Raw genomic sequence first — 12,783 nt, 5'->3', positions numbered from 1 at the left:
CGCGATGATGTGACGTCATTGTTACAGACAGGGTTCATACTCTATTTGGATGAAAAAATTCCATGATTTTTCCAAGACTCAATAAAAATTTTAGTGACCTTGTTCACGAAGAGAATAGCACTTTAATCTCAAACTTGCTAATTTTTGGAAATGAGCTTTAGCAAAATGTCTACATGAATGCCACAGCCTCATTGACGCACTTACTCGTAATGTAAAAAATATACCGTATTTTCGGGAATAAGCGCCGCACCCGGTGTAAGCGCCATCCATAAGCGCTCACTCAGCATTAAACAACTTAAAAGCACAATCAGTAGTAAAGCAAGCTGGATTATATGTAAATAAAAAATATTTTTTTATTTCTCGTTAGTATTTTTAATTAACGATAAAAAAATAGTTTAAAAAATCCCCATTTTTCACTTTTTGTCTTCGGCATCCCTCGATTGGTCATCACTTACGATGGTTAATTTATCCGATTTCCAACGGCAAACGCATCTCATCAGTGCCAAACTCTGGCAGCAAAACGATTTTCAATTGCTTCTGCCTTTATAACCTTAAACTTAAAGGCTGCAGTATAACTTTTCAATTGCTAAGGAGCCATTTCAAAAGCAACTCTAAAAAAAAATTCGTAAAAAAAGATAAGCCAAGAACGCACGAACAGCAGCAAAAGATGCAACACGACGATGTGAGTGAATAATAAAATTAGAGCTAGGAGACAAGTTTCCCATTAGGTTGCTTGACCAAGCAACCTATTTTCGTGAGAGAAGTGGTAAATTCCCTTCACACAGTGGACATTCATCCCCCTCTCTTACTAGTACTTTTGCTGCCTCCTCTCCCTGACCCCTTCGCTCCGACGCGATAAGGCTTGCTTGCCCACGTGTATCAACTTAGGGTTGCCATCCAAATTTTGCTTCAAAATAGTTGCTTTAGTAGCCTAAATTGTAAAAAAAAGTCGCCTAAATAGTCTTCTCAGCACCATGATTAAGTTGCTTTTTTCACCCATTTAGTTGCTTTTTCCAATATCTTTTAACTATTTACAAATTCAAAAAATACTTAGTGTAACAAAATCACACAACAGAAAATCTTAAAACATAGCTATTAATAGTAAATGCAAAAAAAGAAAAAAAATCAAATCTTAATTTTTTAGATCTAACATGTGTTTTGACATCATTCAACATTTTTTACTGGAACTACTACTTCAAAAAAGCAACCCTCAGAATAGCAATGAAGTTGATGTTTCCAATATTTTTTAAATACTTACTAATTCAAAAAATAGATTGTGTCACACAATCAAAAGATGACTACCTATAGTTAGTAACTACAAGAAAATAAAAACTTATTTTTCCAAATATAATATTTTTTTTCAAGGTTAACTTTTTCACATTATTTATACTTTTTGTTATCCATATCATTTTGCATGTGTCTTCAGGTGTTTTGTGAATATTGCCCCAAGTAGAAAAAAGGGTAATCAAGTTCTATAGGTGGTGCAAATTGGCTATAAAATAACTTCCAGTATTCGAAGAACGTTCTTCTTTGCATGAAAGTAAACTTTAAATAAAGTAACACATCTTCTAGGGTCTGTGAGGCTTACTATATTTTTAAAAGTCCTACTTGAGGCAATATAAAAACTAAAGTGACGCATTAAAGTTTATAGTGTAAAAAATTAAGAATTCTTATAAAAAAATATTTCTTCAAAACTCTTAATTTTTGAAAAAAAAAAAAGTATTATTTAAAATTCTTAGTAAAAGCATATAATAAATGATGTATTTTGTTCTCTTTTTCATTATTAATAAGAAAAAAATGTAAAACATATTCATGAGTCTTCAAAGTATTTAAGTTGGGGAGACAGTCAAACAGTATTGACATTTTCCCATGCATTTTAAATTTAAAATTGTCAATACATTTAAATGTTGATTTTTTTTTTTTTTCAATGCTGATCGTTGATTTGTGTACTTCAAAGTCTAGTCTTTTTTTAAAATTAAGAACTGTGAACTAAAATGAGACATTTTTTTCATACTACTATTTAAATGTAATAATTAAGCAATAGCTATATAGGGAAAGTAATTAATGTAATAGGTAAAATGGCTTTTGAAATAAGCAAAGTAAACAACAAAATATAGTATAGGGGAGGGGGGCACATGTGAACATGGCACTATGACAACGTCAAGCAAAACATCTTTAAAAATTCTTAAATAATGGCAGGGCCAGTTCTACTTCTTAGCCTAACTTTTAGGGCAAGGACCCAGTTTATGTTCCTGTAGTGACAGGTTTTTTGTTTTAGCACATGCTGACGTAATGTTATCAGACTTCTACATGTGAAAACACATTTTAAATTACCTAATAAGCTAAATTTAATTATTGCAAACCAATACATGAACATTCAAGTAAATTTATGGCTGTTGTTAATTGTTAAATCAATTTTCATTTCATTTTTTTACATTTTATATTTTAATGCTATTAGTGATCACTTGAAGCAGTTTCCAGCTAAAAGGAGTCAAATTTTCATTTTCATATGAATTTCTCCTAGAGTTCAATTTTTAGTTACGTTCATTTCTATGTGAACTTGAAAAAACAAGAAAATTAAATTAGAGTAGCTTTGAAAATATTTATTTTGGGAATAAATTTGAAGATAAACAAGTTTGCTAGCTTGACATTTCGTTTTTGTACGAAAATACGTAACTAATAACGACTTAAGAACAAAGTTTTAAAAAAATTAAGAAATTATTGAAATAAGAACCAAAATAAATTGCCCTAAGATTGCATAATTTAAAATATCTAAGACCTTTTAAAATAGTTCAAACACTAACCGGATGCTAAAAGATTTAAATTTCGAACACGTCATGCAATTTTCGGCGAAGCACGTGTTCGACACTGGAATGTTAACAAACAAGAACGGCTTTAGTTTTTTGCCGTACAAATTTGGATAACTTAAGTCAAAGCACTGGAGATCATTATTAATAATGCAATTTTATTACAGAAAACGAAAATTGAGCTTTAGGGGAAAAAAAAAAACACAATGTGCATCATGTTTTTAGTTTTGGTTTCGCAGAACTTGCGATTTTTTTTCGGGTAGGATGGTGTCAGGCATATTAAAGTAATTTTATCCTTAAAAAAGAAAAAAAAATGATAGTTTAACTTAAAAATTTGATTGATTTAAAAATTTTAAAATTTCCGAGAAAAATCGGGAAAAAAGTCTTTAAAAACCAAGAGAAAAACCGGCGATCTATCCCTGTTATAATGTCAAGTAAATAATATTTTGTAACACTTTACAATCCTTGATCCTTGGTAAACACACAAATAAGAAACAACTGCAATCCTTGGACTAACAGAAAACAATCTAAAAATAGTTTAACTGGAACAAAATAACAGTGAATAAAGGGAAAGTTCAAAAGAAGATTCTTTTAGCTCAGACTTTCTACCCCCCCCCCCCTTTTTGCATTTGAATTCTACCTCAGTAGATCGACGCGTTCGCCGCGGCAAAACGCTATTGGCTGAAAACTGTATGATGCAATCTCCATAGTGTGTTAGAATGCAACTGGTTGGCTCAAAATCGTTCTTCCAAATTCTTTTTCAATAAATTTCATAAAATATTAAAAAATAGTCGCTTTTTATTGCAAAAAGTCGCCGTTTTTTTTGAAATAGTCGTTTTTGGCCTGTTTTTTGCCAAAAAAGTCGCCATAGTCGCCTAAGGTAAGAAATAGTCGCAAAAGTCGCCTTTTTAGTCGCCAATGGCAACCCTACAACTCTCTTCAGCGAAACACGTGCAATCGCTGACTCACCTTCCCTCCCCCTCTTTGCTTTACTTGTCGCGAAGGTCGAAGGATTTCCTGACCCCTTCACTCCGCCGCGATAAGGCTTGCTCGCTGTTGGATATAATTTTAGATGTTATAGAGTTAATAGCCTACAGCTAAGATGAAAATAAGGCAACTCATTTCCAACTGAAATTTGAGGGAGTGGTCTGCCCGAAGAAAATAAAACATGAATCATTCTTTACACTGAAAAACATTTATTTAACATGTATTATAAAATGGTTACATTACAATAGTTTGGTCCTCCGAAGAATATTAAATTATGCTAAGTCAAAAAGATCTTACAATAAGTCCATGCAGGTGTCAAAAGTCCTGTCGATGTTCCACAGTGAATTCCCCACAGGTAGAAGGACGGCTTGCAATCTCCCCAGAATTGCACGCAGGTCAGTTCACACCTTAGGAGCCAAATTCACCATATCCAGGAGAATATCGAAGATGGACACGATCCTTTTCTTTGCTTTGAGACAAAACGACCCACTTAAATTGGACTATAACTTTTCACTTTTATGGACGTCATGACAGCACGCGCTCCCAAAACTGAAGACATCAATGATGAATCATTCAGAAAAGATCAGACCTCACCTGAGAGGCCAGTAGCAAAAACTTATGAGGACATGGACGAACACATTCACAAACAACACAAAACGAGAAGACAAGTGAGAGTGAAGTGAGATCGAACTACGGCCGGTCCGAGTATTTATTGCCAGATCCGAAAGTGCTCGTAACAATGTGACGTTACCTTATTTGCATATTGCAAGAAAAGCTCAACCCCGGAAAACGCAGCTTGCAGGTTGCACAATTCTTATTTAATTCAACATTCAGCACCCAACACCTCAACATGGTTATCTCATGTGATCGACATGTGCTTTGTCGGAAGTTTACCGACTTCTGCCGAATGACGGCAACCAATCATAGCGTGCCACATATTTTTCCGAACACTTCCGATTCAAACTCGGACATTTGAGTGTCGGTGGCAGGTGGATAGGATTTCTCGGAATGGCAAAAGGTAAGTTAAATTTTTCTTTTTTTTTTTTTAAACAATATTGGTGAAATCCTTCAAGAAACAAAAATAAAGGCATTTAGCTCAACACTCGCGCACATGGATCAGCATTTCTCTCCTCGGTGAAACATGCGCAATCGCTGACTCACCTTTCCTCCCCCTCTTTGCTTTACATGTCGCCTAAGGGCGAGGGATTTCCGCGAAATGAAAGCAAACGCTGTGGTGCCATCTGTTAGCAGCATTTTCCGATTTTTTTTTAAAACTTGGAAAAAAAACACTGTATCCGCCGCACCCGTTATATGTGCCGCACCGGCAATTTTTTTACTTTTTTTCTTGTATGCGCCGCGGCGCTTATTCCCGAAAATACGGTAAGTGTACACTTAAAAAACTAAACTATTTTTATTTTTCTTCATCATTTAAATTAAGTAAAGTAAAAATGCAGTGAAACAAAAATTATGATGCTTAAAAGTCTAATTTTTTTTATAAACAGGCAGTATGATAATGAATGGGACAAAGGTTGAATAAGTCATCACTAAGTTTCAATAAATTTGCTTCAAAAACTGTCTTTCAGTGTCAACAGTGCATTTAAACATGCACCTAACTTGACAGTATTTCGGTTCTTTAAAGTAAAGCCACATTAGTTTAGTTTTTTGTTTCTAAATCAGACCTTTTTTGAAAAAAAACATTCAGTAATGAATCAATCTTCTTATTCAAAAGTATACTTGTTTTGTTCGCTTATTTGTAGATTTTCAAATGCATATAAATTAATAGGTTCAGAAATTCCAGAACATGTTTGATTCCTGACATTGAACGTAGCAGTGGGTCGCATGGATTAGTTTTGCAGGCCGTATGTTGGGCACTATTGTTTTAGAGTATTAGAATTCCTCTTTTTCTGTATTCTATAGCCTGACTAGAGATCTTTATTTTCTAAAACCTTCAACAAATTAAGATAAACTCTGATAAATTTTTTGAACTTGGATGCAATTGAATTACTTTTTTAGAGTGGGCGTGGCAAAACCAAGAACGTGCAAGTTCGCTACTACAGATTTTAAAACATAAGAAGTGTTGAAAATAACAGTAATTTAAAATAAGAGGTGTCCAAATAGTAAAATCACATCGCAAAAAAGGCAAGCGGCTGCGACAGAAGTGGATACAATGATTTTTCAAAATTCAGATTTGATTTTGGGATCTTTCAAATTGCCACTTTTAATAGCTTTTATGAGCTATACTGTTGAATCACTCAAGATTTCTAATGCTCTTTTAGTTACTGTTACTTTATATCTGTCCAGGACATTTTTCCATGACCTGAAATAAATTTCCATGACTTTCAATGGAAATTTCAATTTTCCATTGCTTTTCCAGGTCTGAAATTTGCTTATTTTTTTTCCATGACTTTCCATGACCAGTAAGAACCATGTACAGAGTTGAGTAATGTTTTGCTGAGTGCATGTGAACAACTATTTTAAAAGGTTTCACAGTTGGAATAAAACGGTTTTGTGTTGTTTCACAGTGATAATTTATGTATGTGATTCGATAAACGCCACATCATCACATGGTGGAATTGGGAAATATATTTAAGTGAGTGCACCCAATCAATCTCTAACTCTTATCTTATTTGTTTTGATGTCGCCGTAACTGCAGTTCGGTGTGTTACTGGGAGCAGTGTGCTCCAGTTTCTCATCAGTTCCACGTTGTCAAGTGGACTTCATTTTTAGAAAAATGTAGGAAATAAGTTGGTTGTGCCTGGCTGAAAGAGCAAGCAGTTTCCATTGGTCACCTTGAGACATTTTGATAGTGAAGGAAATGAGAGAGTGATAGTTTGAAGTTTCTTTCATGGAAGTTGATGTTGTTGGACATAGGCTTCACAAGACTGTTGAAGGCTCACGCTGGATTGGATTAAAAGGTGTCCTGGAGTCTGGCTGTACTGGATGTCCCTGTGTAAGGGTTCTTCACCGGATGTGGGGGTCTTGGTGTCCAAGAGGTCAAGTCTATGGGAGGTCCAGCATGTCGGCTGGCCACAAGTGGTACGGGCTGCAATCAACTTTCACGCCACTGAGCGCCACTGTTCTTGGGAGGATGGGAGCCTGTGTGTAATGTGTACTCAAAATGCACATAAATCGTCTTACCATTACGTCAATCCTTAACAGTCATTTTAATTTCTCAAAAAGCATTTTACTCAAAACAATAATTTTTAAATAAACAAAGAGTTAATTTAAAATAATTGAACAAAGAAAAAAAAAATCATGCAAAGTTATCATACAATACAAAGATTCAAATTCAAAAATATTAATTGACAGAGAACTTTACCTGCATTAAATCCTTGACGTAACATAGCTTGTGAAAATATATTTGAAAAAAGCTCTTTAGTAACATCAATAGCATCAGTTATAATACTTTCTTCCTCAGACTAAAAAAGGAAAAAAAATAACATAGATAAAAATATATTACAGTAATGCTTAATGCATTAAGAAAATGGATGTCTCAATAGTAAACTAGCTTGAAATTCAATTTCATATAAGATTGTAAGAATTACCCTATCTAAAAATTATGCCAAACATTTACAGCCAGATCACAGACGACACGGAAAGGCAAACACTGTTTTATAGGCAGAAATGAACATTTCTATTAATTCAAGGAATTGGCATCATCAGCCAAAATTTATTGATGGGGTGGCGGGTTAACCCTTTTTACAAATTGCTTCAAAATGTATGTATGTATATTAGAGCGGCCCTTATTTTTCAACTTTGTAAAATGTTAGCTCCCATCCCCCTATATTGTTTCAATGTACGAAAAATGATGTGCGCAAAATATTAGCTCAGTCGGAGAAGTTAAAGTGCTGCCTTCAAAAGCATGAAATCAAATTTTCACCGAAAAAAAGATTTTTTTTTTTTAGATTTTTTCAAGTTAAAAAAAAAAAAAAAAACAAAATATATATATATATATATATATATATATATGGCATATTTGTATTTTTAATGGTCTCATATCAAAAAACATGTGTATTGTACTCAAACTGCTTTTTGCTTTTTCCTCTGGCATCTTTTGGGACATCAAAGCTTTATGGCCAAGACACCATTCATAATTCATAACACATTTTCGCTGCTGCAATGATTTTAACAACAATCCTATGAAAGTTTCTTGCTCAGTTTTAGTTGAGTTATTTTTGTTGGTACACATAAATTTATGAGTGATTTTCAAAATTGTAAGACATTTGAGTATTATCATCTATACAAGCATGCAGTGTTTTCCATAACATGGAATTTGCTTTTGTTAAATGAATATGAAAAATCCCTTCATGCTTCCCATTTGGGTTATGATAGATAATAAAAATTTATTTTCCTAAAGAAATCACTTTTTGTTTTTCTGTATGATTAGATTAACATCAAACAGGCAAGTTTAATGTGGCTTTTTATACAATATAAAAGTTGTAAACATGACAAAAAAAGATAGTGCAACATTAGTGATTCAAAAAGTTTGTTTTCTGGAAAAAAGCATGAATTCCTACTGGAAGACCAGATCACTGCATTGTAGTCCGTGGAGTTTGTGACAAAAATACCCAAAACATTTCACTTCCGGATACCAGTATGAAATTTTTCACAATGCTTATGTACATATCTAAGAACAAAAATCCGCCGGGAGGCATTTGATCAGAGGTCATGAACCCCCTGTGATGACGTCATCAAAATGGCCGCCTTATTAAGAAAAGTGCGTCGTTTAACTGCTTAGAACTCTATTATGGATCTTAATATTGCGATATTAAAGTATATCATTTAAAAGCACTTTAAAAGAGCTATTTAATAGTGATTGACTTTTTTCCTATCACAAATAGTTTAAGAGTTATTACAATTAACATGATCAAAATGGCCGTCTGAAAAGGTAAGTACGTACGTTTAACTGCTTAGAACTACATTACAGATCTTTATATTGTGATATGAATGCATATCATCTGAAAGAGCTTTAAAAGAGCTATTTAAGAGATATTTATTTTTCCTCCAAAGACAAGTAGTTTTAGAGTTATTAAAATTTCCGTCATTAAAATGGCCGTCGCGAAAAGGTGAAAAGTTTCGTTTAACTGCTCAAAATGCCATTAGAAATCATTCTTCTATAAAAAATAGCTACACTAATTAAAATCTCTCAAATAAACTATAAAAATATGCATTTGTTCTCCCCCCTCCCCCTTAGTAAAGAGTTTAAAAAATTTCACGGCAATAACGTAACTACATGGGGCGGGAGGGGGGGGGCATTCTCATTGAATTGTTCCAACTGTTCCGCCGCATCTAACCCGCACTGAAACTTTAAGTTAAAAATTCCTTACCGGATTCAATACACATATGTATTGTCACATAATAATTCACTTCTCCTGCAAGTGCAAACGTCTGCCGTCTAGCAGCAAGAATCAGAACGACTACTTGATTTTTTCCCACCAATAAGCTGTAACTTTGGATTGCAGTCCGCCTAGCTCGTTTCTTTCCAGTTCTGCTGTTCTCAGCAATAATTAATTCCATAGTGATATGTTTATTATTCAGATATAATTTTCAATAATTGAATATTTGACTGGTTAATGCTGTAGCAAATAATATCAAATAAAGATCAGTCATATAATTCTGTTCCGGTTTGAAATCGATAACATCAATTGTTGGTTCCATCTAGCATTAAAATTACCATATAGCTTGTATTCATTTCTTTATGTCCTTTTCAATAAATAAAACGTATTTAAAACTTGTAATATTTTTTAGAATAAATGTTTCTCCTTCATTTGGTCCATGTGACCTCAAAATACTAACCTAGCTTGCAATCATTTCTGTCATGTGCTTTTGAAAAAGTAAAATATTTAATGAATTGAGTGTTTGTAATCTGGGTCCCATCTACGCTCTGCTAAAATCTATTCAGTGGGCTATGCTGAATGAGTATGGCGAAGATAAAATGTTGGTCATGTCAGGCGGTCTCCACATAGAACTGGCTGTTTCATCTGCAATAGGTACATGGCTTGAAGGAAGTGGATGAACTGAAATTCTAGTAGAAGCTCATGTAACAACATCGGGAAGAGCAGAAAGAACACTAAAAGTTTCGCATATGAAGAGAAGTTCGATAAGCTCACGACTTTGCAGTAACTGCTCTCCAAGTTCTGTTAGAGAAAGCGTATCAAAATCGAAAAGATACAGAGGAAACATTTACAGACTGGGTTAAGCGAAGATCAGAAGAATTGCCTCAGTTTAAGTACTGGAAGATCACCATGGAGCTAGAATGTATATTTTTAAATCTGGTGCGCACTATTCGTCAAGGAAATTTCTCAGATTTTACTGTCACTCTTGAAAACATATGTCTATGGATGTTTGTTCTTGATCATACAAGTTATGCTCGATGGCCTTCAGTATTTCTGTTCAATTTGAAGCAGTTACCAGAGATGCATCCAGTTATTTTTCAGGAGTTTCATAGAGGAAATATATCTGGCTCCAAAACTGAGAGGAAATTTTCCAGGATGGCAAACGACCATTTGCATGAGCAAAACATTAAATTGATTTAAAAATCATCAACTAATCTATCACGTTTAAGTCATGAGGCGTCATTAATACAGTGGATGGTAGCTGGACCGGAAGTTGTGCGCATGATTGGGGAGTTTGAAGAAAATAAGAGCCTGAAGTCTGACGTAAATACTGAAAAGCTAGATACTAGATACATGAAGATACTAGAAGCTTTTGTATTCGGTATAAAACTCATGTTTCCATACTAGTTGAAACATTTGAAGAACACGGGAATCCATTCGAAGATGACGATTAAACTACAGTAAACAGCAACAAAACTGTTCTCTCGGAAAAAAGTTTCTGTGATGTCAGCACAAGCCAATTCAATACATTTGTAGAAGATCGTTTAGTGTTAAGAAAATTATCCATACATGATGTTATTAAAAGAAACAAACTCCTCTTGATGAGCAGAAAAATATATCTGTTTAGTCCAAAGACAAGCAAAACATTGTTGATTTGAGGAGGGGCAGCACTCTTTTTATTAAGCTATATGTTGCCTGCCAAGCAATTCAAATGGGTGTAAAAGAATTTTTTCTAACTAAAACAGCTCGTGTCCACCTTCTATATTCAACCTTGGCAAATTTAGGAAACCAAGAAAAAAGTCCGGCGTAGTTTCTTGTATCGTCCAATCAACTGGACTGGTTTTGACAGCTATTCCGGAAGCAATTGTTCATTTATGGGGCTGCACTGATTCCATGCTTGTTCCTCAGTCTACTGGAACTGTCCAACAAAATTGCGATCAGATTGTGAATATTAATGGGACTAAAAAGCGTTCATAGGGTAGATTTAGTTTTTGACCGGCATTCAAAAGGAAGTTTGAAAAGCGACACGAGACAATCGAGAGGATCTGGACCAAGAATGAGTATTAAATCCAATGTTTTGATACCAAAGTCATTTACTAAATTTATTGCGAAAGATGAAAATAAAGAGGAGCTTTTCGAATTGTTGGCAGAAAATCTCGTGAAGATGGATCTACCAGATGGGAAGCAGGTTGTATGCTCCTACAAAGACACCGTAATTGCTTGAGTCAAGAACAGTTTTGAAACCATGCCTCCCGTATCCCACGAAGAAGCCGATGCGAGGCTATTCCTTTATGTGCACCATGAATACTCGAAATACTCCGGTAATGCAAAGATCACCGTGAAAACTGTTGACAGTGATGATATAGTTATTGCTATGTTCTGAGTTCCAAAACTGCAAGAGCTATAGGTGGAGTATGGAAGTGGAAAATATCTGCGGTATCTTCCCATCTACATTTTGCACCGGAAAGTTCCACTAGGTATTCCAGATCTTCTGCCTTTTTCCCATGCCTTTACATGAGCACACGGTGTCTAGTTTTACCAGCATTGGTAAAACTAGGTACTGCATGGAAAATGTGGATGGCAATTAGAGATGTTGACAAAGTTTTTTTTGCACTATACTCAAGTACCCGAGAGCATCAATGAAGACGATGAGAATTTCCTACTTATTCAGCGCTTCGAAGTCCTGACGTATCATTCATCAAGCTCAATGGAAACCGCAAATGAGGCTAGGAGAATTTTCTTCACCCAGTAAAACAGACCAGTTGACTGTATTCCACCATCTAGCAATGATCTTCTGCATCACCTTAAGAGAGCAATATTACAGTGTTTACTATGGACAAAATGTCTTCAGCAAAATTTTCAGCTCTTGGATCCATATCAGTGGGGATGGGTAAAAATCGGTGAAGAGTTTGATTCTCTTTGGTATGCACACCCCGAAATAACAATGGAGAAAATTCAGGAACTGATATCAGGCAAGTGCAAAGAGATGTCTACACGCTGTCGATGCGTCAAATCAGATCTGAATTGTACACTTCTTTGTAGTTGTGAGGTTCAGTGCAATACGTAAAACGTTCTTTAAAAAAACTTATTACGGTTTTTGTTATAACAGGTACTTTTTCTTTGTATTAAAACATGTAATTTTCGTCTATTTGTCTTATATGTTTAAAATGTGAGCATTTTAACAAAATTGTTTTATTATACGATAGCATTAATAATAAAGTTCTCGATCCATCTGGGGCGGTGACTTTGATTATTTCTGCATTTTAACCTTTCTTTCATTCAATATAAAAGTAATATGCTGACAAAAAATGTTAAAACATGAAGTACAAATTTAAATTTAATGCAATTGGAAAGGTTCTTTTATAATGCAGGTATAACAGTAAAAGTTTTACTCCAACATCGCAGAATACAGGAAAGTCATTGTTTTCCTACAATTTTCACGTTGATATTGTAATAATAATTAAACTATTTGTCTTCTTTACTAATAATAAAGCTTAAAGTTTGTCGGGATATCTGTCCAGATGTCTCTCTGTGACGAGCATAGCACCTAAACAGCTTGGCCTATTTTCCCGAAACTTGGCACAGAATTAAACTGTAACATGGGGGTGTGCACCTCGAAGCGATTTTTCGAAAATTCGAATTTGTTCTTTTTC

General features: G+C 34.5%; 1 protein-coding gene across 2 annotated transcripts in view; it reads right to left on the bottom strand.

The window, feature by feature from the left end:
• LOC129233482 (nucleolar complex protein 4 homolog) overlaps nt 1–12,783 on the bottom strand; it is a 101,472-nt gene that overhangs the window by 73,618 nt on the left and 15,071 nt on the right. For both annotated transcript variants that reach the window (XM_054867501.1, XM_054867502.1), the window contains exon 2: nt 7,114–7,213. In XM_054867501.1, coding sequence (XP_054723476.1) covers nt 7,114–7,213 — 100 coding nt within the window. The remainder of the gene's footprint in view (nt 1–7,113; nt 7,214–12,783) is intronic.

This window comes from Uloborus diversus, unplaced genomic scaffold (genome assembly GCF_026930045.1).
Source record: "Uloborus diversus isolate 005 unplaced genomic scaffold, Udiv.v.3.1 scaffold_449, whole genome shotgun sequence".
Taxonomy (NCBI): Eukaryota; Metazoa; Arthropoda; class Arachnida; order Araneae; family Uloboridae; genus Uloborus; species Uloborus diversus.
The sequence above is the reverse complement of the archived record's forward strand: the minus strand, read 5'-3'. Positions and strand labels throughout refer to the sequence as shown.